Source organism: Aegilops tauschii, chromosome 5 (assembly GCF_002575655.3).
Source record: "Aegilops tauschii subsp. strangulata cultivar AL8/78 chromosome 5, Aet v6.0, whole genome shotgun sequence".
NCBI lineage: Eukaryota > Viridiplantae > Streptophyta > Magnoliopsida > Poales > Poaceae > Aegilops > Aegilops tauschii.
In genome coordinates, this window is record NC_053039.3 from 567,638,291 (window position 1) to 567,665,683 (window position 27,393).

At 46.1% G+C, this 27,393-nt stretch overlaps 1 protein-coding gene and 1 pseudogene across 1 annotated transcript; both read right to left on the bottom strand.

Moving 5' to 3' along the window:
- Positions 1-4,870: 4,870 nt before the first annotated feature.
- On the bottom strand, positions 4,871-6,519 carry LOC141022724 (uncharacterized). Its single transcript, XM_073498982.1, has one exon. It carries the CDS (start codon positions 6,350-6,352, stop codon positions 5,420-5,422), a length of 933 nt encoding a protein of 310 aa, XP_073355083.1. The 5' UTR covers positions 6,353-6,519; the 3' UTR covers positions 4,871-5,419.
- A 17,632-nt stretch (positions 6,520-24,151) lies between these two features.
- On the bottom strand, positions 24,152-26,244 carry LOC141023182 (uncharacterized; annotated as a pseudogene).
- Between the last annotated feature and the right edge of the window lie 1,149 nt (positions 26,245-27,393).

Consider the following 27,393-nt stretch of genomic DNA (forward strand, 5'->3'; position numbering starts at 1 on the left):
CCATCATCATCCAGCTTCGCTCGATGGCTCTCCTTATGGCTCCACCGCTTCCCCCACCAGCGCCGGAGCCGGATTAGATCTTCTACACCTCGCCACCGCCGTTATGTTTGTTGTGTGTGTCTTGCGCCGATGTTGGGCTTGTTGTGCTGTGCCCACAGCTGAACTTGGGTTTCGACTGTGTGTGTGTGTTCGTCGGAACTGCCTGCGGTGGCTGTGTGTGTGTGTTTTTGTGGTCGGAACCTTGTTAACTTTGTGCTCGATGGTTGCTTTTTTTATAAAGAGGGGAGAAAGCCTTTTTCGGTAAGGGAAGTGTTGATAGATTCAAGATGATTATGCAGATCTAACACGGCCATTATCAGGCATTCCATTTAGTCTTGCCGCTCTGGCAGAGCCTTCTTGACACCTTCAAGTATGTTTTTGCTAGTGTAAAAGTGTACGTAATCTTCACATATTGAAGTTCATGCTACGCACCTGGCACGACATGCTTCATGTTCTTGCTGCTGCTCTTCTAGGTCCATCTTGACAGCTTCAAGTTCTAGTTGTTGCTCTGCTAGGGTCTTCTTAACGGCTCCAAGTTCTATTTTCTGCTCACCTAGGGCCTTCTTCATAGCATGAAGTTCCTACTGCTGTACAACCAATGTGTGCTCGACTGCTTCTTTTGCTTCATGGTGCACCACCACCACATTGTTGATAGCTTCAGGTTACTGTTTCTGGACCCCAATACTTGCAAGAAAGTCATCATTTGAGAATCCTTGCTTTCCTACAAAATAATATATACGGAGGTTACAACATATGGATGAATTCCAAAATATATATGCACATGCCGCAATACACAGAGGTAGGGTAAATAAAGATAATTACATGTAAATTTTATAAAACATGTGAACATTCTTAGGAAAAAAGAAAATCATTTTCTAAATACATGAGTATCTATTATAAATTATATGGATATTTGTCTAGATAGTTCATGAATCATTTTTGAAAGTACAATAATTTTTTATTTAGAATAGTCAAACACTTTCTAAATTCAATTACATATTTTTAAATGAGTGGGCACTTATTTTTGTACAGGAACTATTTTTTCAACAACAACAACAAAGCCTTTAGTCCCAAACAAGTTGGGGTAGGCTAGAGGTGAAACCCATAAGATTTCGCAACCAACTCATGGCTCTGGCACATGGATAGCAAGTTTCCACGCACCTCTGTCCATAGCTAGCTCTTTGGTGATACTCCAATCCTTCAGGTCTCTCTTAACAGACTCCTCCCATGTCAAATTTGGTCTACCCCGCCCTCTGTTAACATTCTCCGCATGCTTTAGCCGTCCGCTATGCACGGGAGCTTCTGGAGGCCTGCGCTGAATATGCCCAAACCATCTCAGACGATGTTGGACAAGCTTCTCTTCAATTGGTGCTACCCCAACTCTATCTCGTATATCATCATTCCGGACTCTCGATCCTTCCTCGTGTGGCCACACATCCATCACAACATACGCATCTCCGCCACACCTAACTGTTGAACATGTCGCCTTTTAGTCGGCCAACACTCAGCGCCATACAACATTCCGGGTCAAACCGCTGTCCTGCAGAACTTGCCTTTTAGCTTTTGTGGTACTCTCTTGTCACAGAGAATGCCAGAAGCTTGGCGCCACTTCATCCATCCGGCTTTGATTCGATGGTTCACACCTTCATCAATACCCCCATCCTCCTACAACATGGACCCCAAATACCGAAAGGTGTCCTTCTGGGGTACCACCTGGCCATCAAGGCTAACCTCCTCCTTCTCACACCTAGTAGTACTGAAATCGCACATCATATACTCGGTTTTAGTTCTACTAAGCCTAAACCCTTTCAATTCCAAGGTTTGTCTCCATAACTCTAACTCCTATTTACCCCCGTCCGACTATCGTCAACTAGCACCACATCATCCACAAAGAGCATACACCATGGGATATCTCCTTGCATATCCCTTGTGACCTCATCCATCACCAATGCAAAAAGATAAGGGCTCAAAGCTGACCCCTAATGCAGTCCTATCTTAATCGGGAAGTCATCAGTGTCGACATCACTTGTTCGAACACTTGTCACAACATTATCATACATGTCCTTGATGAGGGTAATGTACTTTGCTGGGACTTTGTATTTCTCCAAGGCCCACCGCATGACATTCCGCGGTATCTTATCATAGGCCTTCTCCACGTCAATGAACACCATATGCAAGTCCTTCTTTTGCTCCATATATCTCTCCATAAGTTGTCGTACCAAGAAAATGGCTTCCATGGTCGACCTCTGATACGTCCATTTTGCATGATGCTTTTATATCGATATTTATTGCATTATGGGTTGTTATTACACATTATGTCACAATACTTATGCCTATTCTCTCTCATTTTACAAGGTTTACATGAAGAGGGAGAATGCCGGCAGCTGGAATTCTGGGCTGGAAAAGGAGCAAATATTAGAGACCTATTTTGCACAGCTCCAAAAGTCCTGAAACTTCACGGAGGCACGTTTTGGAATATATAAAAAATACTGGAGAAAGAATCAACCAGAGGGGGCCCACACCCTGGCCACGAGGGTGGGGGCGCGCCCCCTGCCTCGTGGGCCCCCTGGCAGGCCTTCGGTGCCCATATTCTGCTATATGAAGTCTTTCACCTTGGAAAAAATCATAAGCAAGCTTTCGGGACGAAACACCGCCGCCACGAGGCAAAACCTTGGCGGAACCAACCTAGGGCTCCGTTGGAGCTGTTATGCCGGGGAGACATCCCTCCGGGAGGGGGAAATCATCACCATCGATCCTCTCAGCGGGAGGTGGTCAATCTCCATCAACATCTTCACCAGCACCATCTCCTCTAAAACCCTAGTTCATCTCTTGTATCCAATCTTTGTCCCAAAACCTCAGATTGGCACCTGTGGGTTGCTAGTAGTGTTGATTACTCCTTGTAGTTGATGCTAATTGGTTTATTTGGTGGAAGATCATATGTTCAGATCCTTAATGCATATTAATACCCCTCTGTTTATGAACATGAATATGATTTGTGAGTAGTTACGTTTGTTCCTGAGAACATGGGAGAAGTCTTGCTATAAGTAGTCATGTGAATTTGGTATTCGTTCGATATTTTGATAAGATGTATGTTGTCTTTCCTCTAGTGGTGTTATGTGAACGTCGACTACATGACACTTCACCATTGTTTGGGCCTAGAGGAAGGCATTGAGAAGTAATAAGTAGATGATGGGTTGCTAGAGTGACAAAAGCTTAAACTCTAGTTTATGCGTTGCTTCGTAAGGGGCTGATTTGGATCCATATGTTTCATGCTATGGTTAGGTTTACCTTAATACTTCTTTTGTAGTTGCGGATGCTTGCAATAGGGGTTAATCATAAGTGAGATGCTTGTCCAAGGAAGGGCAGTACCCAAGCACCGGTCCACCCACATATCAAATTATCAAAGTAACGAACGCGAATCATATGAGCGTGATTTAAACTAGCTTGACGATAATTCCCATATGTCCCCGGGAGCGTTTTCCTTCATATAAGAGTTTGTCCAGGCTTGTCCTTGGCTACAAAAAGGATTGGGACATCTTGCTGCAGCTTATTTACTTTGATTACTTGTTACCCGTTACAAATTACCTTATCACAAAACTATCTGTTACCGATAATATCAGTGCTTGCAGAGTATACCGTACTGAAAACCGCTTGTCCTTTCCTTCTGCTCCTCGTTGGGTTCGACACTCTTACTTATCGAAAGGACTACGATAGATCTCCTATACTTGTGGGTCATCAAGACTCTTTTCTGGCGCCGTTGCCAGGGAGTGAAGCGCCTTTGGTAGGTGGAATTTGGTAAGGAAAAAATTATATAGTGTGCTGAAATTTACTGTCACTTGTTACTATGGAACATAATCCTTTGAGGGGCTTGTTCGGGGTATCTTCACCCCGGCCAATAGAGCAAAGAGTTGCTCCTCAACCTACTGAACCTGCCGATACAAACACACACACACACACACACACACACACACACAAGGCCGGATACAAGGACGCTGATAACAGCAACACTACCCCGACAAAATCCTAGCCAACATCAGATGAACATAATAAGCACTACTACGAAGATGTCGGGGCCCTCAACCGTGGGCGGGCCACCGCGAGGAGGAGAAGTCGTGTAGGACGAACAATGAGCTCCAAAGCGACGCCTTCAGCAAGGGAACGACACCATTGTGTCGCCACCGCCCAATCCAAGGATTAGAGTTTCCCCCGGAGCACTCCGACGACAAATGAGATGCCGCGACGGCGCCTTCAAGAAGAGGACGACGCTAGAACGCCGGTGCCGTCGGCCTGGCAAAGCAGAACGGGTTTTCACCACCGGCAGGGGCACCCTGCCCCTTCCCGAAGTCCCGTGCCACCACCGGCAGGCCTCGCGCGCACCACCACACCATGGCGCCACCCCGACCCGACAAGCGCGTCGCTGAGTCCAAAGAAGAGGGAGGGAGCTCACCCGAGTCCGACGCTGATGAACCGCCGCCGGAGAGACCCGCAGTTGCCGCGCGCATATCAGACAACCACCAGGCCACAGCAGCGCCGCTGCAGACCACCCCACTCCGAGGTCAAGACCGACCTCAGCCACCGTCCCGCGCCGCCCGCCGCCATCCAGGAGCCGGATCCGGGAGGGTCGGGCCGGATCCGCGCCAGCACGCCACTGCCCAGATCGGGAATCCCAGCGGCCGCCACACCATAAACGAGCCTGCCACTCGACATCGTGTCCCCACCAGGCAACCCCGCCGCCGAACTCCGAGCACGCCGCCGCGCCGCCGGCCCTGCCAAAGACCGGCGCCCCCACTCGACCGGCTGTCTCACGCCAGCCGCGGAGCACGAGGGCGAGGAAGAAGAGGCCCCGCCGCCGCCCCCACCGACCGGGCTTCGCCCGACGGCGTCGCTGGGCGGCGGCGAGGGAGGAGAGCAGAGGAGAGGGAGGACAGGTCACGGCAGCTAGGGTTCACCCCGGTCGCTCGCAAGAGCGACACGGGAGAGGAGGGGAGAGGGATTATATCCCGTGATGCCCTGTACGTTTTGAGGGGAAATGGGTACTTGGATTTGGATAGATGAAACAATCAAGCACCTTTTCAATCACGAACAGAGAAACTGAAACACTAACCATTACTGATAAAAAAAACCTAACCATTACATACGTAATACAAAATGAATATATGGAGAAAAAAATGGAGAAATTAATCAATTCGGCTGCTGCACACGGATTAATTGCTTGTTCATCATCACAATACAATTAGCAAGACACCTTTTGTGCCATGACAATGACATACATCAAAGCTAAGCAAGACTAGTACATCATCTCTTGGATCATCTCCTGGATGCAGGTTTCGGAGTTCTTCATCACGCACTCGGCCCTCACGTGGTGAAAGGATCCACTCTCCTAGACTAGTACAGTCGTGTCGTCGCACAAGCCGAGCAGCTCATCTAACGTGCACCGGAAGGCCTCGTCTTCATCATCTGCAGCACTAGTGCCTTCTTGGACTTCGCCGTCGAGTTTGCCGGGCAAGAACCCCTGCGCCACCACAGCGTCATGGAGCACGGGAAAATCTTGAAGCATGTCGTCGGTGAAGAACCCGCCTGGATCCACGCTTCCGTCGTCCACAGCTCCGGGCGGCAAGAACGTCTCGCCTTCGTCGGACATGAACCAGCGCCCATACTCGTGAAGCATCCCGGGTTGTTGGACGATCGGCGGTTCCTGGCGGCGTGGGGTTTGGGGACGTGGAGCATCCGGGTGCTGGACGTCGGCGGCCTTCCTTTTCCTGGAACCGGGAGCATTGATTACCTCGTGGTATGTGGTCTCGCTCCTGTGACGAGACACGCAGACCTTGCAGAGCACCAAGCCGTCTTGCTTGTCATCGCTGTACTCGTTCATGCACCAGCCGATCCTGATCCTCTCTTTCTCTCCCGGCAACTTCTTGACGTAGCTGAGGTTTCGTCTATGGCCTACGAGTTTACCTTGGTTGTCTAGCACGGGTATCCCGCCCTTCTCCGAGTGCCAGTAGTAACCCTCGCCGGCGTCGGCCACGCCACGCTGTCGCCTCCCGCCACCGCGGCCGCCTTTGGTCTGGTGACGACGGGCAGGGGTGAAGAAGTACCAGACGCCCCCTTTCCCGTCGCCCTTGTCCGTTCCTTGCGCGTGTTGATACATCTCGACGAGGTCGCCGGGGGCGGCGGAGTAGGCGTCGAACTCGTGGATGAGGCGGCTGGCGAAGAAGGCGTCGGCGATCCGTGGGCGGAGGAACTTGGTGATCAGCTCGTGCTCGGCTGGGTCGAAGGCGTAGCCGGCGGGAGGATCCAGCTTGCCGTCGGCCATCGCAGAGCTAGCTACGCACGTACGAGATGGATCAAGTAGCTAGGTATGTACGTGTAACCCTGAACTCGCTAGCTGCTTGCCATCTGGGTACCTAGCTTATATAGATGGATCGACAGCGAGCCCGCCCGGGATTCAGTTTCCTTGACCGGTCATACGTACGTGTCCTAAGCAATCCGTACATGAAATGGATTAGTACAGCAATCCGTACATAAAATGGACTAGTGCAGCACGCCCCATGATGCTCCGTCGCGGCACCGACCTTGCTCCATTGCAGCTCGCGTCGGTGCACCTTGCCGCTCGGTAATACTCAGCATGCTTCGACGGACATGGTGATGCTACGAGGCGTGCTACATCGACCGCCGCGATGGCGCTTTGACGGCCACGACAATGCTTCAATGGCAGACTTCGACGGTCGCGGTGATGCTACGGGACGTGCTTCGACGACCATGGCAATGGTGCGGCAACATGCTTCTAACGTCGGTGTTGTACTTGGATGGCAGCGATGATGTTGTGACGACATGGTTGGACAGCCACGACGTCCTGCTTCGACAACCATGATGATGTTGCGGCAACGTGTTCCAGGGCCACGAAAGTGTTGCAATGATGGACATGGCTGCACCAACGATAATGCAACGACTGCAGCGGTGCAGCAATGGTGACCCGGCTGCTTCGATGATGCTACGATGGCATGCGTCGAAGAAGGTGGTGGCGTCAATGGTGCTACTCTAAACATTAGCAACCTTCACTTTACCACAATCAGCATCGAGAAAGATGGTGTTCTAGTATTTGTACCATCACATGTGTAGTTACCTAGCAAAATCACTGCATATGGAGTACGTTAAAAAAGATCATTTAAATAGGCAGTTGTCCGAACGCTACCACATGTCACGAACTTTGGATACTTTTGCGTGTGGAAGACAGAGCATTCGCTACCTTCTTGTGTGGGAGATAGCGCTCGCGCCACACGATCATGTGGGATCGGACGGCTCCGGACGTGATGGATAAAGACAAGAAATCATCCGACTTATTTAAAACATTTTCCCTCGCCGAATGCTCATCTTTTACTCGCAATGGCCACTTGTCGGTTAGCCTGGTTGACGCATTTCTGTTTGTTTGTGACTTTGCAGTGTTTTTGCTGCTTTATTTGTTCTTTTATATATTTTTACTGGCCTTTCTTATTTTATCAACTTATGATTATTTTATTATATTATAAAAAATATGTCTGTTTTATTCTAGGTAATGCTTTTTATTTGCACTATTGACAGAAATAGTTCGTATTAAAAAGGTCCTTACTCATTTCAAAATATATAATACATTTGAAATTTGTTAATATATTCTAAATAAAATGTTCTTGTACTTTTGAATATGATTTACCTATTTCGAAAAATATTCATTTAGTTCGTAAAAAAATCTTTTATTCAAAACGAAATTACATGTATTCGCAAAGAGTGTTCACATATTTCTAAAAATGTCCATGTAATTATTAAAGTATTCTCACATTTAAAAATATATTCACATAAGTTTGGAAAATAATCATTTAGGACATAAAATAGAAAATACACTTGAATTTTTTTATCGCGTATTTAAAAAAAATACTCATCATATATTAAATAAATTTCATTGTGTAAAAAAATATTCATCATTTATTTAAAATACATACGTTGGTCATGTGTACTGTTATTTTCTAATTGCATAAGTAAAATAAGTAAGAAGAAAATCACAGAAAATAAAGAAAGAGAAAAATGTGGGAAAAGAACAACAAATAATAGGGAAATGAAAAAAGAGGCAAAGATAATTAAAAGAATTCAAGAAAAAAAATTGATTAAAAAAACCCACAAGAAACTAGTCGAAAACAAGAAAAAAAGATAATATCATGAACAAAAATCAGGTAGATACACCAAGAAGAGAGCCATGTGTTCAACGAACCTAAAAGTAACCAGTACATCGCATGTGCGTATCGGGCCATGGCCCGGGTGTTCTGCAGGCGAGCTCTAACTAAGAGCATCTCCACCCCCCCCCCCCACCCCCAGGACGTCCCCCACGACACCTTTTTAGGCTCGGTTTTACGCTCGGACCATCTTTTTGCCGAAAAACGGCCCAGGAACGCCCCCAGCGCCCCCACAGGACATCAAAATAGCGCCGGCAAACCCAGGAAAAAAGCAGCACGTTGGGGGCTTTTGGGGGCGCCGGCAGAAGTTTCGGCGAATCGTGTCTCACCACATGTCTTTTTTCTTGGCCCACTTAGTCATTTTCCTCACAAACTTTTGATTGGGGTGGGGTGTGGCTGAGAAGATGCCCTCCTCATGCACCCATATTTCGGCCGGATGAAGCATTTGGACCCCCAAGACACCTACTTTTTTGGTTCGGTGGTGTTCTTGGTGCTCCAACGGCTGGAGATGCTCTAATACTTGGTACAATCGATATATATATATTATTTGCCACCCCGAAGCACGTCTAGTAGAAGAGTTTCTCAAGAAGGTTGGGCGAATGTGTGATAGCCCACCCTGAGATCTCCCAACCTTCTATATATATTATAGAAAAGAGTAAAAAAGACATGTTTAACCCTAAAACCGTACGAAAAGATAGTTATTGGCCAAGCTTGGCCTAAAAACGTGGATCTGCCGCTGGTTTTTAAGCTAGCAATGCCTACTGAGGCTGTCCTTCTATTATTAAGCGTAAATTAAATACTTGAGTAATTAAAAATTGGATAATGCCATCAGTGTGTTTTGACGCAAGCTAGAAGGTAGAGTATTTTTAAAGTTAAATATACATGTATCAAGTAACCGGTGCAGCTAGACTCGCATGATCGAGATAAACATTTATTTTGTAACCCTACCAAGTAATTAATAAACGAATACATTTGCTAAGGATTACAGTAATTCTAATGCACAGACGGTTGAATTGTTTTTACGTTTTTATCAATATTTTCTTTAATGTTTTTTATCCATCTCTTTGAAGTTTTTATTTTCTTTTTAAATTGTAGTTTTGTTATTTATTTATCGAGGTATTCATTTATATTTTGTTATTTTTATATGCACAATCACGACAAAAAGCCACGACTCCGCGTGCACTATGTCACCTCCCTCTGTTAAGCCCCTATTCCCTCACTCATTCATTCAAACTAGATGACACCCCGCACATTGTTGCGGGAACTGTTGTAGGAAAAATGGGATATGTTAGACAAATGAAATATAAATAATTTGGATATGCTTTCAGCCATATCGTTTCTTGGCTAAATTAAAACCATTTCATGAGATTGAACAATGCAGAACTGGCTAGAAAAAATACATAACATTTCCTTTAAAAAATATTAAAATTAGTGGTTTCAGTTCCCACTGGCAAAATATCGTGGCCCTGACAAACATTTGTGCATCAAATTGCCCACAAAGAATAAAAAATATAGCACAAATCAAATTGGCATTGGAGATTTGCTTCAGATGTGGTAATGATTCTTCTTATGTGCCCGCATCATAACTCACTACTTATCGTCATGGTGAAGAAAACAAACAATCACCTCCATTAATAGGAACTGAGTGCTGGCACTTGAAAAGTGGGAAAAATAATAGTGTGTAAGAGTTGATGACAGCGAGAACATAAATTGCCAATTCAGTTTGTCCCATAATTTCTGCACATAAAAAGCCGAACCACTCCTACATTTAGTGAAGGCAACATTATACAACAATTAGCATGAAAAAAAATCATGATGAAATAAAATGGTGATGCAATTTTGACTTCATAAGGCAAGACCATTCAAGGGAGAAATCTTTTGAACATAGCACGATGATGATCTTTTGGTCAATAACTGAACATGACAATTCATAAGCATATTATGCATTCAATATTCTATTCTAGATAATATTTTAAGTCTGAAATATCCATGGTTTGGGAAGTCAGGATGACCTGTTCCAAAACAAAGGCATGTACGTAAACCGAACAAATATGAAAATGAAGAGAGAATGGTGAAGTATGTATCTTACTGATTCCGCAAAGGTGAACATAATTAGATTAAAGGTGTTGAACTGAAGTAGTTATATAAGGGTCAAAGGATAAAAGTCAATAAGGAAAATTAAAGGAGGGCATGTTCTTATGTATATAGAATTGAATGAAGATTTGCTTCAGAGGTGGTAATGATTCTTCTTAGTTGCCCACGCCACAGTACTATTTTAAGGCCATGCAAGACTAATGAGAGTTGAATGAAAGAAATAGGCTGACCGTCCTTCGACTATTTTTGTATCATCTTCCTTCAACTGCTCTAAATAGGCTGACCGTCCTTCGACTATTTTTGTATCATCTTCCTTCAACTGCTCAGACCAATACTTGTCAACACTTTCGGGTGTGCATATATGCGGAAGTAACTCACAACATTAAAACATGAGAATGATTGGAAGCGAACTAATCCAGACAAAAGCTTTCTTTACCCCGTAAGTCAGACCAAAGTAACCTGCGAATATCAAGATATTTTGATTATTCTGAAATATGTTCAGAACACATCAGTAATTAAAAATAGAAGATGTATTGCACATCAAAGAAGATTATGGATATCATACCATCAAAAGAGATTTATGCATTTTGTAAGACAATTTCTTCAGAGGTCTCCTTTAGCAAGGGACGATAGAGTCTGTGTAGATTATGTAATCGTACCAACAAAATGGCTCAGCAAGAGTCACCTTTAGTGGATGGTCACAAAGAAATTCAGTAACATTAGTGATTCAACCTGCTAAAGAAAATAAGGTCAATAACAAATATGCATCTTGAAAGTAGTATTTGGTATCTCGGGTGTACCTATATATGTTCTTTAGTCTTGACTGCTAGCGTCTCTTCTCCTCTCAGCAGATCATAATGCAGTTGTCTCGAAAAACTATTTGAAGCAGCAGCTCTCCTCCTCCTGACCATGTCTACACTTCCGTTGGCTGCTGCTACTACTTTTCATGAAGTTAACACAATGTTTAATAAATAAAAAGAAATTTCATGAATTTACAAAAACCAGTGGACTAAGGATTGCTATGACGGGAAAAATTAACAAAACCTATTTTTTCTTTTGATTTTGCAGTGTTTTTGCTGTTTTATTTGATCTTTTTATTTATTTTTACTTGGTTATTTTTCTTTTTCTCCTATTGTATTTATTTAATATATAAAATAATGAGTGAATTCCGGTTTTTACCCCCTATTTTGCCATTTTTGACACTAATTACCCCGTTTAGTGGGATTTTATCCATTTTACCCCATTTAGCAAAAGTGTTACCTCAATTTACCCCGTGGTGAACATATGTGGACCAGCGAAGAATAAGTATATGTTTCCTGAGATACTATAGTGCAATCATATCGAGCCTAGCTTATCAGAAGAAGCTAGGGCGGTGCGGTTCGGCGTGCAGAAAAAGCATCAAGAAAAAACCTGTCGATGTGGCATCTAGCTAGACCTTACAATTGGGACCCATCGGTCAGAACACTCATAAATTTTAAACATGGTGAACTGTGGCAACACTTTTGCTAAATAATGTAAAATGGATGAAATTCTGCTAAATAGGGTAATTGGTGTAAAAAATGTCAAAATAGAGGGTAAAAACCAGAATTCACTCTAAAAATATTCTAAACTATTCTGGTTCAATTTTTTGATTCAATGAAACTGATCCATGTTGATTAAATGAAACTGATGCATATGCAATGATACGCATGGATGCTGATTAAACAAAACATATGCATATCAATCTTCGTATGGGTGCGCGGACCTTTTTCTTTTCGATTGCCTAGCAACTTAATAATTGATTGATGCATCTCAACCTTGGTATCACGGCGACCAAAACCGTGGATTCCTTGCCCTTCACTCCATCAGATCACCACCGGCCAACATTCCTCGCTCATGTCTAGTCTTCTTTCCTCTGCCTCCGCCTCCACGCACTCCTCCTTAGATATAATTAAACCAAACTGACCGCCCCATGGTGGCCCCCATCCTTGTCGGCATGAAATCCAATGCAACGTGCGGAGCAAGTAGTCATCCCTCCCTTGTGGCGAGCTCGGCGCCGTGTGTGGATGAGGCCGTAGGTATTCGCATACCAGGAGCACAAGACCATGTCAAGGAGTGGAGAGGAGGTCTATATGGAATGTTGTGTTGGCCAGAGACCACCAAACACATGTCACATGATCACATAACCCCTACCCACCCTAAATCATTGGTTCAGTGGCCAGAACCCCAACTGACCATAGCTCGATGTCTGGACCATGTCAAGGCACATGGAGAGAGAAGGGAGACTAGGGACTCACCAGAACTAACTCGCTATCTGGATCAGCTTGAAAGTTGACTACACGAGGATTGTATCAGCTTCCCTCCTTGACACTCTGACTTCCAGGGTTGTTTTTCCCCTTTAGCTCTCGTCATAATCAAAGAAACAACGATGTTAGATCTCTCTCAAATGAACATAACAAGAGACAGAAAAATATAGTTTGTGTTCAGCGGAGATAAAGATTATGCACCACTCATGTAGCTGGTGAGGATATAATAGTAGCGAGCTACTCCACAACAGTTTAAGCAATCGTAATATTAACCAAACCACAAACAAAACCTATGTTCTGGAACCCATTCATCATCACCTAAGAAATAGCAAATTGCACAACACCTACACTACTCATGCGTGGGTAAAGTATCAAATATCTTCATCTAGTCTAAGTAGATAGTACCAAGGGTTATTTAGCAAGCCTATGTAAAGAGTTGCAATTCCCAAATTCCGGCATCAAGAGATATGCCCATAACAATCACATCCATTTGTTAAACATATATAATAGCATGACTAAAGGCTCTAATTATTAATAGGAGCATTAATATTGACCCCAGGTAAATGTGGAGCGATACAAAAGCAGCTACGTATCATCCAATGGCCTAGAATTGTCAACATCGAACGAAAACATGCCATCCTATTCAAACTGGCTAATTACAAGTAGGGAAAATCATATCTAGCAGACTATCATCACCAAAATCATAAGCAGGACAGTGCACCATGACAATATCATAATCATGACTTCAAAAGGTTAGGATAACTAAACAACATGCATCTTGACTAATATGTTTTTTCATAGAAGTTACAGCCTTACCAAGCCACTCAACCGATTTGAAACACCACGACATGTGTGGCCCATGCAGGTCCTTGCTGGCAGTCGCTGCGGGGTCATGGGAATTCAGATTGGCTCCGACGTGATCTACATGTCGGAACCGAACTTCATCGTCGACGTCGGCATCTGTGTTGCTGGCTCAACTGGTCACCTTTCCTGGACCAAGGACTACGCTTCGCGTCAAATCGTCATGATCAGGCGGGTGCCTTCATCATCAACTCTGATCCTAGCCGAAGTCATAGAGGAATTCGTCCATGGAGCTTGGGGGCTCAACGTCAACATTGCCCTCGTGTGATCATGCCATTTTTGTTGAACAACGGATTGTGTTCACCTTCTCCGCCTCCTCGAGTGTCGCTTTGATGATTGCTTCGGTGAAATTGTGTGGAATTGAGTCTACAACAACCTTGTAAAATTTCCTCGCGTTCCTATGGAGGTATCTCCGGCAATCTCCGACATACCGGAGCCCAATCGAATCTGGACGGGAATCTGGATGACTTTGTGGCGAGGAGTCTAGCGTCCATCCCGGACATCCGTTGGAAAATCCAACTGTTCATCGGTTGCGCAATTCCTATGTTGACCACCACTCAAATTTCAGCTTGGTCCGACCGTTCAAACTCTAGGGAACGTCCGAGTAGTAAATCAATTCTCTGATATGTTTTCTGCGCGCAAACAAATCTGACCCGAGTTCATCTTTTCATGAACGGGTTATCGGACATCCTTTTTGAATGAAATTGCTACTGCTGGTACACGTATGCCTACGGCCTCGTCCACACACGGCGCAGAGCTCGCTAGCACAGAGGGACGGCGGCCTGCTCACCGCGTAGCATTGGATTTGATGCCGCCAAGGATGGGGGCCTTCATGCTGTGGGCAGTTTGGTTTAATTAGGCGAAGGCAGAGCAGAGGAAAGAAGACTAGACAAAAGTGAGGGAGGTCGGGAGGTGGTGTTTTGAGGGAGTGAAGGGCGAGGCGTCCATGGCTTGGTCGCCGTGATACCAAGATTGAGATGCTTCAATCAATTATTAAGCTAGCAGGCAAACGGAAAGAAAAAGGTATGCATCAGTTTCGTTTTTATTAGTTTTGCCTTTTCTTTATTTCCCTCTTTTCCTTTTTTTTTTCCTTTCCTGTCTTAGTTCTTTCATAATTTTTTTGTTTTGACTTATTATCCCTTTTCATTTAGAAAATGAACAACATGACTTTTTTATCATATGATTTACATATTTTAATCACCTGATGAATTTTTTTAACACACGATGAATGTTTTTTGATATACAATGGCTATTTTCTTAAATACAGATAATTTTTTTTAAGTGTATATTCTGTTTTATATGATTTCTTTTCAAAATTATGTGAATTGTTTCATAAGCATGGCTACTTTAACAATCACATGTACATTTTCTAAAATACATAAACACACTTTGTAAATTCAAGATTTTTTTCTAAAGATTTATTTAGAAACTAAATGAATATTTTTCTAAATAGGTGAATTGGTTTGATAGTATAAGAAAAATTTATTTAGAATAGTTTTATCGTGAGTAAGCATTTTTTTTGTTTACACAAACTATTTTGTCAAATGTGCACAAAGAAAAATTGAACAAGAATACTTTAGAAATACTATATATGTAAGAGGAGAAAAAGTAAAACAACCAAGTGGAAATATATAAAAAGAACAAAAAAGGGCAAAAGCACTGGAAAATCACAAATATAGGAGTCTAGCTGCATGGGTTACTTGATATCATGTTTATTTAACATTTTTTCACTCTACCTTGTAGCTTGCATCAAAACACACTAATGTCCTTATCCATTTTTTATTTCGTCAAGTATTCATTTCACATTTAAGATGAGAGGGACTGAATCAGTAGCCATTGCTAGCTAAATAATAGGCGGCAGAACCGTGTTATTAGGCCAACCTTCTTGAGAGACTCTTTTATCAGACGTGCTGTCGGGCGCCAAATGATATATATCGCTTGTACCGGGCATTACCTAGAGCTTGCCTGCAGAACCGTCTTGATTTATTTTATTATTTTTGGCTTTTTGTTTATTCCCCTTTTGCTGTTCTTCTTTTTCTATTTTTTCTGTTTCTTTAGTTTTCTTTTGATTTTCTTTTTTTACTTTTTTTACTTTTTCATTTAGAGAATTAATATTAGACATGACTTTTTAATCACACGGTTATGGTCACGTAGCACGGTTTTATAATAACCGATTCCTAAATGTGAGCCAATAATAGTAACGATACAATTTGTATATAGAAAGTAAACCCTGGCCACTCCATGGCATATTCATCATGGAACCTACAAAGGACGCATATAAACTCCATTTTTTTTCCCTTTTTGCTTTCGTGTAGGAGGCGCATGACTCCATGGATGACCAGCCATCATTTTTTCTGTGACGTTGACCGTCACTAACAATTACGATGATGCATTTGACCGGTCAACTATTCTGGCATGAAGACCCAATGAGATGCTGACATGGCTGCTACCAAGTGGGTCCAGACGTGGGTAATTTGGCTTCTTACATGTGGATCCAATGCCATACGCGGGCGACGGCATGCATACCTATCCCAATTTGTAGATGCGGTCAATTTATTATATATTGCAATTGGCGGGCATATTTGAAAATTTAATCATTTTTATAATTCGTATATGAATTTGTGCGAGATTTCAATTTTAATGCCAAGTCAGCTATCCTTACTCGATTAAATGACAGACAATTATCACACAGACTTTCTGAACCATTACAATAAAAAACCATGGGACAGAGCCACACAATAAAATTAGGCACATGGCGCATTTTCATGACCATCAAACAATGCACTAGTATGATGGGGTTTGTTTGCTCAGCTATAGACATGGGATCCTGGCGTCGCAATCGTGGCGATGTACTTAAGCGTCCTATCAAGATCATTAAGCTTCTTTCGATAGCTAACGTTTTCTCTTTCTTAGCATTCTTGATGACTTCAAGTTCTCCCTTCTGGTTGCGCCAACCTCGGTTTGTGTCAGTGGTGGCCGCCCGGTGGCGCGAGGCGCGTGATGCCCCCCATCGCGCCCTTTCGGCCGTTGACTCCTGACACTTTTGTGCTAAGCGGTCCCGGCAATTCATGAAAGGATGGGGTGCAAATGTGGGCCGTGACATTCGCGAGCGTAAGAAAGCCCTTCTTGAGGCCATCCAGGCCCTCGATCTGCGGGCTGATGCCGCAGGCCTCTCTGCTGAGGAGTGGATGCTTAGGTACGACCTGGAAGACTAGCTCACGGTCATCTACACGGACGAGGAGGCCTACTGGCGCTTGCGAGGTACGCAGAATTGGGTCCTCAAGGGGGATGCCAATACCGCCTACTTCCAGGCCATTGCCAACGGTCGTCGTCGCCGTAATTCCATCCCGCTTCTCTGGGACGGCGAGACCCTCCTGCAGCTGCCAGAGGACATCCGGGCCCATGTAGTCGGCTTTGACAGAGACCTATTCTCTGCCTCCCCTCGGGGAGGTCTTGCCCTGGCGCAAGACATCTGGCTGGCCCACAGTTGTGTCTCTCCTGCGGACAACGCGGCCCTTACGGCCCCGTTCTCTAAGGCTGAAGTGTGGGCGACAATTAAGGGTATGAACCCTTCTTCGGCCCCCGGTCCGGATGGCCTCCCAGTGAAGTTCTTCCAGACTTTCTGGGAGGTAATAAAACCGGAGGTGATGGCCTTGTCTGAGGAATTCTTTGTAGGGTCCATTGACCTCGCCAGGCTGGACTTTGGGATCATCACCCTCATCCCCAAAGTAACTGGGGCTTCGGATATTCGCCAGTTTCGGCCGATTACGGTGATTAATGTCATCTTCCGCATCCTCGCGAGGGGGTACGCCCTTAGGGTGGCCCCCATTGCCGACGGGATCACTCATCCTGATCAGTCGGCATTTATTCAGGGCCAGTATATCCTTGACGGAGTTCTGGTTTTTCACGAAGCACTCCATGAGGTTCACTCCAAACACCTCAAGGCAGTCTTCCTGAAACTGGATTTCCACAAGGCGTATGACACGGTCAGTTGGCCCTTCCTTCGGGAATGCTTGCTGCGGAAGGGCTTCAACGACAGGTGGGTCTCCCGAGTGATGCAAATGGTATCCTCAGGCCGGACCGCGGTGAACATTAATGGCGAGGTTGGCCCATTCTTCCCCACATCTTGTGGGATGTGCCAGGGCGACCCCTTCTCACCGTTCCTCTTCAACATGGTTGTCGATGCTCTGACAGCCATCTTAGATAAAGCCAAGGCTGCGGGCCACATTAAGGGCATAGCCCCGCATCTAGTTGGGGGGGGGGAACGGGATCTCCCTCCTCCAATATGCGGATGACACCATTATCATGGTGGAAGGCTCGGCGACCGACATCATGAACTTGAAGTTCCTCCTGATATGCTTCCAGCAGATGTCTGGCCTCGGGATCAACTTCAATAAGAGTGTGGTAATGGTCTTGGGATACTCCCAAGACGAACGGCAGAGCATCACGGATCAGCTCAATTGCCAGCTTGGGTGTTTCCCCACGACCTATCTGGGGATCCCCATTAGTGATTTGAGGCTCACGGTGGCTGAGCTTCGCCCCACAGTTGGGAAGCTTCAACACCGCATCGAGGCTTGGCAGGGCCGATGTCTCTCGAAGGCGGCCCTGACAGTGCTTATTAACTCGTCCCTGGCCATCCTTCTCTTATTCATCATGAGCTTCTACAGCCTTCCTGAGACTCTGATCACGAGATTGCCATAGTTCAGGGGCGCTTCTTCTGGGCCGGCGAGGGCGACAAGTAGAAATACAACATGGTTCGTTGGTCGGAGATTTGTAAACCGCCCTACCAGGGTGGTCTCGGGATCATGTCCTCCAAACGCATGAACATTGCCCTCCTAACGAGATGGTTTTGGCGGATTGCCAACGGACAGGGTGGCCTGTGGCTTCACCTCATTCAGCAGAAATACCTCCGTGGCCAGCCTCTCACCTTCTGCCAGTGGTCTGGAGGTTCCTAGTTCTGGCAATCCATCATACAGCTCCTACCGATCCTCCGCATCGGCACCTTGATCGCGGTTGGATCGGGCACCTCCACGATGTTCTGGTTCCATAGATGGGCTGGAGACTTACCCCTCGCGGCACGTTTTCCCTACCTATTCTCCATCGCGGTTGACCCGCGGATCTCTGTCGCGACGACCCTTATTGACTTAGGGCAACTCGCGTACCGGAGAGCGTTTGGCCTGCCTGAGAACGCGGACTGGCATGAGCTGCTGGAATGCATCGCGCTGCACGAACCTGATCTTGAGGTAGGAGAAGACCGTGCCAGGTGGCGTCTAGAGCCATCTGAGCAATTCTCCACTAAATCTCTATACCAGGCCATCACAGCTTCGCTGGGTCATGAGGTACACACCACCATCTGGGATATATGGCTCCCCTTGAAGATTAGGATTTTCTTGTGACAGTGGATTCGCGGCTGCCTCCCATCCGGCGTGGAGGTCCTGAAGCACAACGGCCCAGGGGATGGGCGATGCCCGCTCTGCGGGCCTGAAGAGGATTTGAACCATATCTTCTTCACATGCTTGTCCGCGCAGTTCCTATGGAGCTGTTTCCGTGAAATAGTGGGTGGAAGCAGGGACCACAACAACTTCCCCGCTCTTTTCGCGGAACTCCAGGCGTCAGCTCCCTCAATTCGCCACATTAGGTGGCTGATCATCGGGGTGCTAACCTGGACGCTGTGGACTGTTAGGAATAAACTTTTGATTCAGCGCATTCCTTTTCGACGTGCTACTGACGCTTTGTTCAAATGGTCTGGTTAGTTGCAGTTTTGGCGGCCGCTTAGCCGTCCCCGGGAGATAGACGCCATCACCTCCATCATCATCCAGCTTCGCTCGATGGCTCTCCTTATGGCTCCACCGCTTCCCCCACCAGCGCCGGAGCCGGATTAGATCTTCTACACCTCGCCACCGCCGTTATGTTTGTTGTGTGTGTCTTGCGCCGATGTTGGGCTTGTTGTGCTGTGCCCACAGCTGAACTTGGGTTTCGACTGTGTGTGTGTGTTCGTCGGAACTGCCTGCGGTGGCTGTGTGTGTGTGTTTTTGTGGTCGGAACCTTGTTAACTTTGTGCTCGATGGTTGCTTTTTTTATAAAGAGGGGAGAAAGCCTTTTTCGGTAAGGGAAGTGTTGATAGATTCAAGATGATTATGCAGATCTAACACGGCCATTATCAGGCATTCCATTTAGTCTTGCCGCTCTGGCAGAGCCTTCTTGACACCTTCAAGTATGTTTTTGCTAGTGTAAAAGTGTACGTAATCTTCACATATTGAAGTTCATGCTACGCACCTGGCACGACATGCTTCATGTTCTTGCTGCTGCTCTTCTAGGTCCATCTTGACAGCTTCAAGTTCTAGTTGTTGCTCTGCTAGGGTCTTCTTAACGGCTCCAAGTTCTATTTTCTGCTCACCTAGGGCCTTCTTCATAGCATGAAGTTCCTACTGCTGTACAACCAATGTGTGCTCGACTGCTTCTTTTGCTTCATGGTGCACCACCACCACATTGTTGATAGCTTCAGGTTACTGTTTCTGGACCCCAATACTTGCAAGAAAGTCATCATTTGAGAATCCTTGCTTTCCTACAAAATAATATATACGGAGGTTACAACATATGGATGAATTCCAAAATATATATGCACATGCCGCAATACACAGAGGTAGGGTAAATAAAGATAATTACATGTAAATTTTATAAAACATGTGAACATTCTTAGGAAAAAAGAAAATCATTTTCTAAATACATGAGTATCTATTATAAATTATATGGATATTTGTCTAGATAGTTCATGAATCATTTTTGAAAGTACAATAATTTTTTATTTAGAATAGTCAAACACTTTCTAAATTCAATTACATATTTTTAAATGAGTGGGCACTTATTTTTGTACAGGAACTATTTTTTCAACAACAACAACAAAGCCTTTAGTCCCAAACAAGTTGGGGTAGGCTAGAGGTGAAACCCATAAGATTTCGCAACCAACTCATGGCTCTGGCACATGGATAGCAAGTTTCCACGCACCTCTGTCCATAGCTAGCTCTTTGGTGATACTCCAATCCTTCAGGTCTCTCTTAACAGACTCCTCCCATGTCAAATTTGGTCTACCCCGCCCTCTGTTAACATTCTCCGCATGCTTTAGCCGTCCGCTATGCACGGGAGCTTCTGGAGGCCTGCGCTGAATATGCCCAAACCATCTCAGACGATGTTGGACAAGCTTCTCTTCAATTGGTGCTACCCCAACTCTATCTCGTATATCATCATTCCGGACTCTCGATCCTTCCTCGTGTGGCCACACATCCATCACAACATACGCATCTCCGCCACACCTAACTGTTGAACATGTCGCCTTTTAGTCGGCCAACACTCAGCGCCATACAACATTCCGGGTCAAACCGCTGTCCTGCAGAACTTGCCTTTTAGCTTTTGTGGTACTCTCTTGTCACAGAGAATGCCAGAAGCTTGGCGCCACTTCATCCATCCGGCTTTGATTCGATGGTTCACACCTTCATCAATACCCCCATCCTCCTACAACATGGACCCCAAATACCGAAAGGTGTCCTTCTGGGGTACCACCTGGCCATCAAGGCTAACCTCCTCCTTCTCACACCTAGTAGTACTGAAATCGCACATCATATACTCGGTTTTAGTTCTACTAAGCCTAAACCCTTTCAATTCCAAGGTTTGTCTCCATAACTCTAACTCCTATTTACCCCCGTCCGACTATCGTCAACTAGCACCACATCATCCACAAAGAGCATACACCATGGGATATCTCCTTGCATATCCCTTGTGACCTCATCCATCACCAATGCAAAAAGATAAGGGCTCAAAGCTGACCCCTAATGCAGTCCTATCTTAATCGGGAAGTCATCAGTGTCGACATCACTTGTTCGAACACTTGTCACAACATTATCATACATGTCCTTGATGAGGGTAATGTACTTTGCTGGGACTTTGTATTTCTCCAAGGCCCACCGCATGACATTCCGCGGTATCTTATCATAGGCCTTCTCCACGTCAATGAACACCATATGCAAGTCCTTCTTTTGCTCCATATATCTCTCCATAAGTTGTCGTACCAAGAAAATGGCTTCCATGGTCGACCTCTGATACGTCCATTTTGCATGATGCTTTTATATCGATATTTATTGCATTATGGGTTGTTATTACACATTATGTCACAATACTTATGCCTATTCTCTCTCATTTTACAAGGTTTACATGAAGAGGGAGAATGCCGGCAGCTGGAATTCTGGGCTGGAAAAGGAGCAAATATTAGAGACCTATTTTGCACAGCTCCAAAAGTCCTGAAACTTCACGGAGGCACGTTTTGGAATATATAAAAAATACTGGAGAAAGAATCAACCAGAGGGGGCCCACACCCTGGCCACGAGGGTGGGGGCGCGCCCCCTGCCTCGTGGGCCCCCTGGCAGGCCTTCGATGCCCATATTCTGCTATATGAAGTCTTTCACCTTGGAAAAAATCATAAGCAAGCTTTCGGGACGAAACACCGCCGCCACGAGGCAAAACCTTGGCGGAACCAACCTAGGGCTCCGTTGGAGCTGTTATGCCGGGGAGACATCCCTCCGGGAGGGGGAAATCATCACCATCGATCCTCTCAGCGGGAGGTGGTCAATCTCCATCAACATCTTCACCAGCACCATCTCCTCTAAAACCCTAGTTCATCTCTTGTATCCAATCTTTGTCCCAAAACCTCAGATTGGCACCTGTGGGTTGCTAGTAGTGTTGATTACTCCTTGTAGTTGATGCTAATTGGTTTATTTGGTGGAAGATCATATGTTCAGATCCTTAATGCATATTAATACCCCTCTGTTTATGAACATGAATATGATTTGTGAGTAGTTACGTTTGTTCCTGAGAACATGGGAGAAGTCTTGCTATAAGTAGTCATGTGAATTTGGTATTCGTTCGATATTTTGATAAGATGTATGTTGTCTTTCCTCTAGTGGTGTTATGTGAACGTCAACTACATGACACTTCACCATTGTTTGGGCCTAGAGGAAGGCATTGAGAAGTAATAAGTAGATGATGGGTTGCTAGAGTGACAAAAGCTTAAACTCTAGTTTATGCGTTGCTTCGTAAGGGGCTGATTTGGATCCATATGTTTCATGCTATGGTTAGGTTTACCTTAATACTTCTTTTGTAGTTGCGGATGCTTGCAATAGGGGTTAATCATAAGTGAGATGCTTGTCCAAGGAAGGGCAGTACCCAAGCACCGGTCCACCCACATATCAAATTATCAAAGTAACGAACGCGAATCATATGAGCGTGATTTAAACTAGCTTGACGATAATTCCCATATGTCCCCGGGAGCGTTTTCCTTCATATAAGAGTTTGTCCAGGCTTGTCCTTTGCTACAAAAAGGATTGGGACATCTTGCTGCAGCTTATTTACTTTGATTACTTGTTACCCGTTACAAATTACCTTATCACAAAACTATCTGTTACCGATAATATCAGTGCTTGCAGAGTATACCGTACTGAAAACCGCTTGTCCTTTCCTTCTGCTCCTCGTTGGGTTCGACACTCTTACTTATCGAAAGGACTACGATAGATCTCCTATACTTGTGGGTCATCAAGACTCTTTTCTGGCGCCGTTGCCAGGGAGTGAAGCGCCTTTGGTAGGTGGAATTTGGTAAGGAAAAAATTATATAGTGTGCTGAAATTTACTGTCACTTGTTACTATGGAACATAATCCTTTGAGGGGCTTGTTCGGGGTATCTTCACCCCGGCCAATAGAGCAAAGAGTTGCTCCTCAACCTACTGAACCTGCCGATACAAACACACACACACACACACACACACACACAAGGCCGGATACAAGGACGCTGATAACAGCAACACTACCCCGACAAAATCCTAGCCAACATCAGATGAACATAATAAGCACTACTACGAAGATGTCGGGGCCCTCAACCGTGGGCGGGCCACCGCGAGGAGGAGAAGTCGTGTAGGACGAACAATGAGCTCCAAAGCGACGCCTTCAGCAAGGGAACGACACCATTGTGTCGCCACCGCCCAATCCAAGGATTAGAGTTTCCCCCGGAGCACTCCGACGACAAATGAGATGCCGCGACGGCGCCTTCAAGAAGAGGACGACGCTAGAACGCCGGTGCCGTCGGCCTGGCAAAGCAGAACGGGTTTTCACCACCGGCAGGGGCACCCTGCCCCTTCCCGAAGTCCCGTGCCACCACCGGCAGGCCTCGCGCGCACCACCACACCATGGCGCCACCCCGACCCGACAAGCACGTCGCTGAGTCCAAAGAAGAGGGAGGGAGCTCACCCGAGTCCGACGCTGATGAACCGCCGCCGGAGAGACCCGCAGTTGCCGCGCGCATATCAGACAACCACCAGGCCACAGCAGCGCCGCTGCAGACCACCCCACTCCGAGGTCAAGACCGACCTCAGCCACCGTCCCGCGCCGCCCGCCGCCATCCAGGAGCCGGATCCGGGAGGGTCGGGCCGGATCCGCGCCAGCACGCCACTGCCCAGATCGGGAATCCCAGCGGCCGCCACACCATAAACGAGCCTGCCACTCGACATCGTGTCCCCACCAGGCAACCCCGCCGCCGAACTCCGAGCACGCCGCCGCGCCGCCGGCCCTGCCAAAGACCGGCGCCCCCACTCGACCGGCTGTCTCACGCCAGCCGCGGAGCACGAGGGCGAGGAAGAAGAGGCCCCGCCGCCGCCCCCACCGACCGGGCTTCGCCCGACGGCGTCGCTGGGCGGCGGCGAGGGAGGAGAGCAGAGGAGAGGGAGGACAGGTCACGGCAGCTAGGGTTCACCCCGGTCGCTCGCAAGAGCGACACGGGAGAGGAGGGGAGAGGGATTATATCCCGTGATGCCCTGTACGTTTTGAGGGGAAATGGGTACTTGGATTTGGATAGATGAAACAATCAAGCACCTTTTCAATCACGAACAGAGAAACTGAAACACTAACCATTACTGATAAAAAAAACCTAACCATTACATACGTAATACAAAATGAATATATGGAGAAAAAAATGGAGAAATTAATCAATTCGGCTGCTGCACACGGATTAATTGCTTGTTCATCATCACAATACAATTAGCAAGACACCTTTTGTGCCATGACAATGACATACATCAAAGCTAAGCAAGACTAGTACATCATCTCTTGGATCATCTCCTGGATGCAGGTTTCGGAGTTCTTCATCACGCACTCGGCCCTCACGTGGTGAAAGGATCCACTCTCCTAGACTAGTACAGTCGTGTCGTCGCACAAGCCGAGCAGCTCATCTAACGTGCACCGGAAGGCCTCGTCTTCATCATCTGCAGCACTAGTGCCTTCTTGGACTTCGCCGTCGAGTTTGCCGGGCAAGAACCCCTGCGCCACCACAGCGTCATGGAGCACGGGAAAATCTTGAAGCATGTCGTCGGTGAAGAACCCGCCTGGATCCACGCTTCCGTCGTCCACAGCTCCGGGCGGCAAGAACGTCTCGCCTTCGTCGGACATGAACCAGCGCCCATACTCGTGAAGCATCCCGGGTTGTTGGACGATCGGCGGTTCCTGGCGGCGTGGGGTTTGGGGACGTGGAGCATCCGGGTGCTGGACGTCGGCGGCCTTCCTTTTCCTGGAACCGGGAGCATTGATTACCTCGTGGTATGTGGTCTCGCTCCTGTGACGAGACACGCAGACCTTGCAGAGCACCAAGCCGTCTTGCTTGTCATCGCTGTACTCGTTCATGCACCAGCCGATCCTGATCCTCTCTTTCTCTCCCGGCAACTTCTTGACGTAGCTGAGGTTTCGTCTATGGCCTACGAGTTTACCTTGGTTGTCTAGCACGGGTATCCCGCCCTTCTCCGAGTGCCAGTAGTAACCCTCGCCCGCGTCGGCCACGCCACGCTGTCGCCTCCCGCCACCGCGGCCGCCTTTGGTCTGGTGACGACGGGCAGGGGTGAAGAAGTACCAGACGCCCCCTTTCCCGTCGCCCTTGTCCGTTCCTTGCGCGTGTTGATACATCTCGACGAGGTCGCCGGGGGCGGCGGAGTAGGCGTCGAACTCGTGGATGAGGCGGCTGGCGAAGAAGGCGTCGGCGATCCGTGGGCGGAGGAACTTGGTGATCAGCTCGTGCTCGGCTGGGTCGAAGGCGTAGCCGGCGGGAGGATCCAGCTTGCCGTCGGCCATCGCAGAGCTAGCTACGCACGTACGAGATGGATCAAGTAGCTAGGTATGTACGTGTAACCCTGAACTCGCTAGCTGCTTGCCATCTGGGTACCTAGCTTATATAGATGGATCGACAGCGAGCCCGCCCGGGATTCAGTTTCCTTGACCGGTCATACGTACGTGTCCTAAGCAATCCGTACATGAAATGGATTAGTACAGCAATCCGTACATAAAATGGACTAGTGCAGCACGCCCCATGATGCTCCGTCGCGGCACCGACCTTGCTCCATTGCAGCTCGCGTCGGTGCACCTTGCCGCTCGGTAATACTCAGCATGCTTCGACGGACATGGTGATGCTACGAGGCGTGCTACATCGACCGCCGCGATGGCGCTTTGACGGCCACGACAATGCTTCAATGGCAGACTTCGACGGTCGCGGTGATGCTACGGGACGTGCTTCGACGACCATGGCAATGGTGCGGCAACATGCTTCTAACGTCGGTGTTGTACTTGGATGGCAGCGATGATGTTGTGACGACATGGTTGGACAGCCACGACGTCCTGCTTCGACAACCATGATGATGTTGCGGCAACGTGTTCCAGGGCCACGAAAGTGTTGCAATGATGGACATGGCTGCACCAACGATAATGCAACGACTGCAGCGGTGCAGCAATGGTGACCCGGCTGCTTCGATGATGCTACGATGGCATGCGTCGAAGAAGGTGGTGGCGTCAATGGTGCTACTCTAAACATTAGCAACCTTCACTTTACCACAATCAGCATCGAGAAAGATGGTGTTCTAGTATTTGTACCATCACATGTGTAGTTACCTAGCAAAATCACTGCATATGGAGTACGTTAAAAAAGATCATTTAAATAGGCAGTTGTCCGAACGCTACCACATGTCACGAACTTTGGATACTTTTGCGTGTGGAAGACAGAGCATTCGCTACCTTCCTGTGTGGGAGATAGCGCTCGCGCCACACGATCATGTGGGATCGGACGGCTCCGGACGTGATGGATAAAGACAAGAAATCATCCGACTTATTTAAAACATTTTCCCTCGCCGAATGCTCATCTTTTACTCGCAATGGCCACTTGTCGGTTAGCCTGGTTGACGCATTTCTGTTTGTTTGTGACTTTGCAGTGTTTTTGCTGCTTTATTTGTTCTTTTATATATTTTTACTGGCCTTTCTTATTTTATCAACTTATGATTATTTTATTATATTATAAAAAATATGTCTGTTTTATTCTAGGTAATGCTTTTTATTTGCACTATTGACAGAAATAGTTCGTATTAAAAAGGTCCTTACTCATTTCAAAATATATAATACATTTGAAATTTGTTAATATATTCTAAATAAAATGTTCTTGTACTTTTGAATATGATTTACCTATTTCGAAAAATATTCATTTAGTTCGTAAAAAAATCTTTTATTCAAAACGAAATTACATGTATTCGCAAAGAGTGTTCACATATTTCTAAAAATGTCCATGTAATTATTAAAGTATTCTCACATTTAAAAATATATTCACATAAGTTTGGAAAATAATCATTTAGGACATAAAATAGAAAATACACTTGAATTTTTTTATCGCGTATTTAAAAAAAATACTCATCATATATTAAATAAATTTCATTGTGTAAAAAAATATTCATCATTTATTTAAAATACATACGTTGGTCATGTGTACTGTTATTTTCTAATTGCATAAGTAAAATAAGTAAGAAGAAAATCACAGAAAATAAAGAAAGAGAAAAATGTGGGAAAAGAACAAC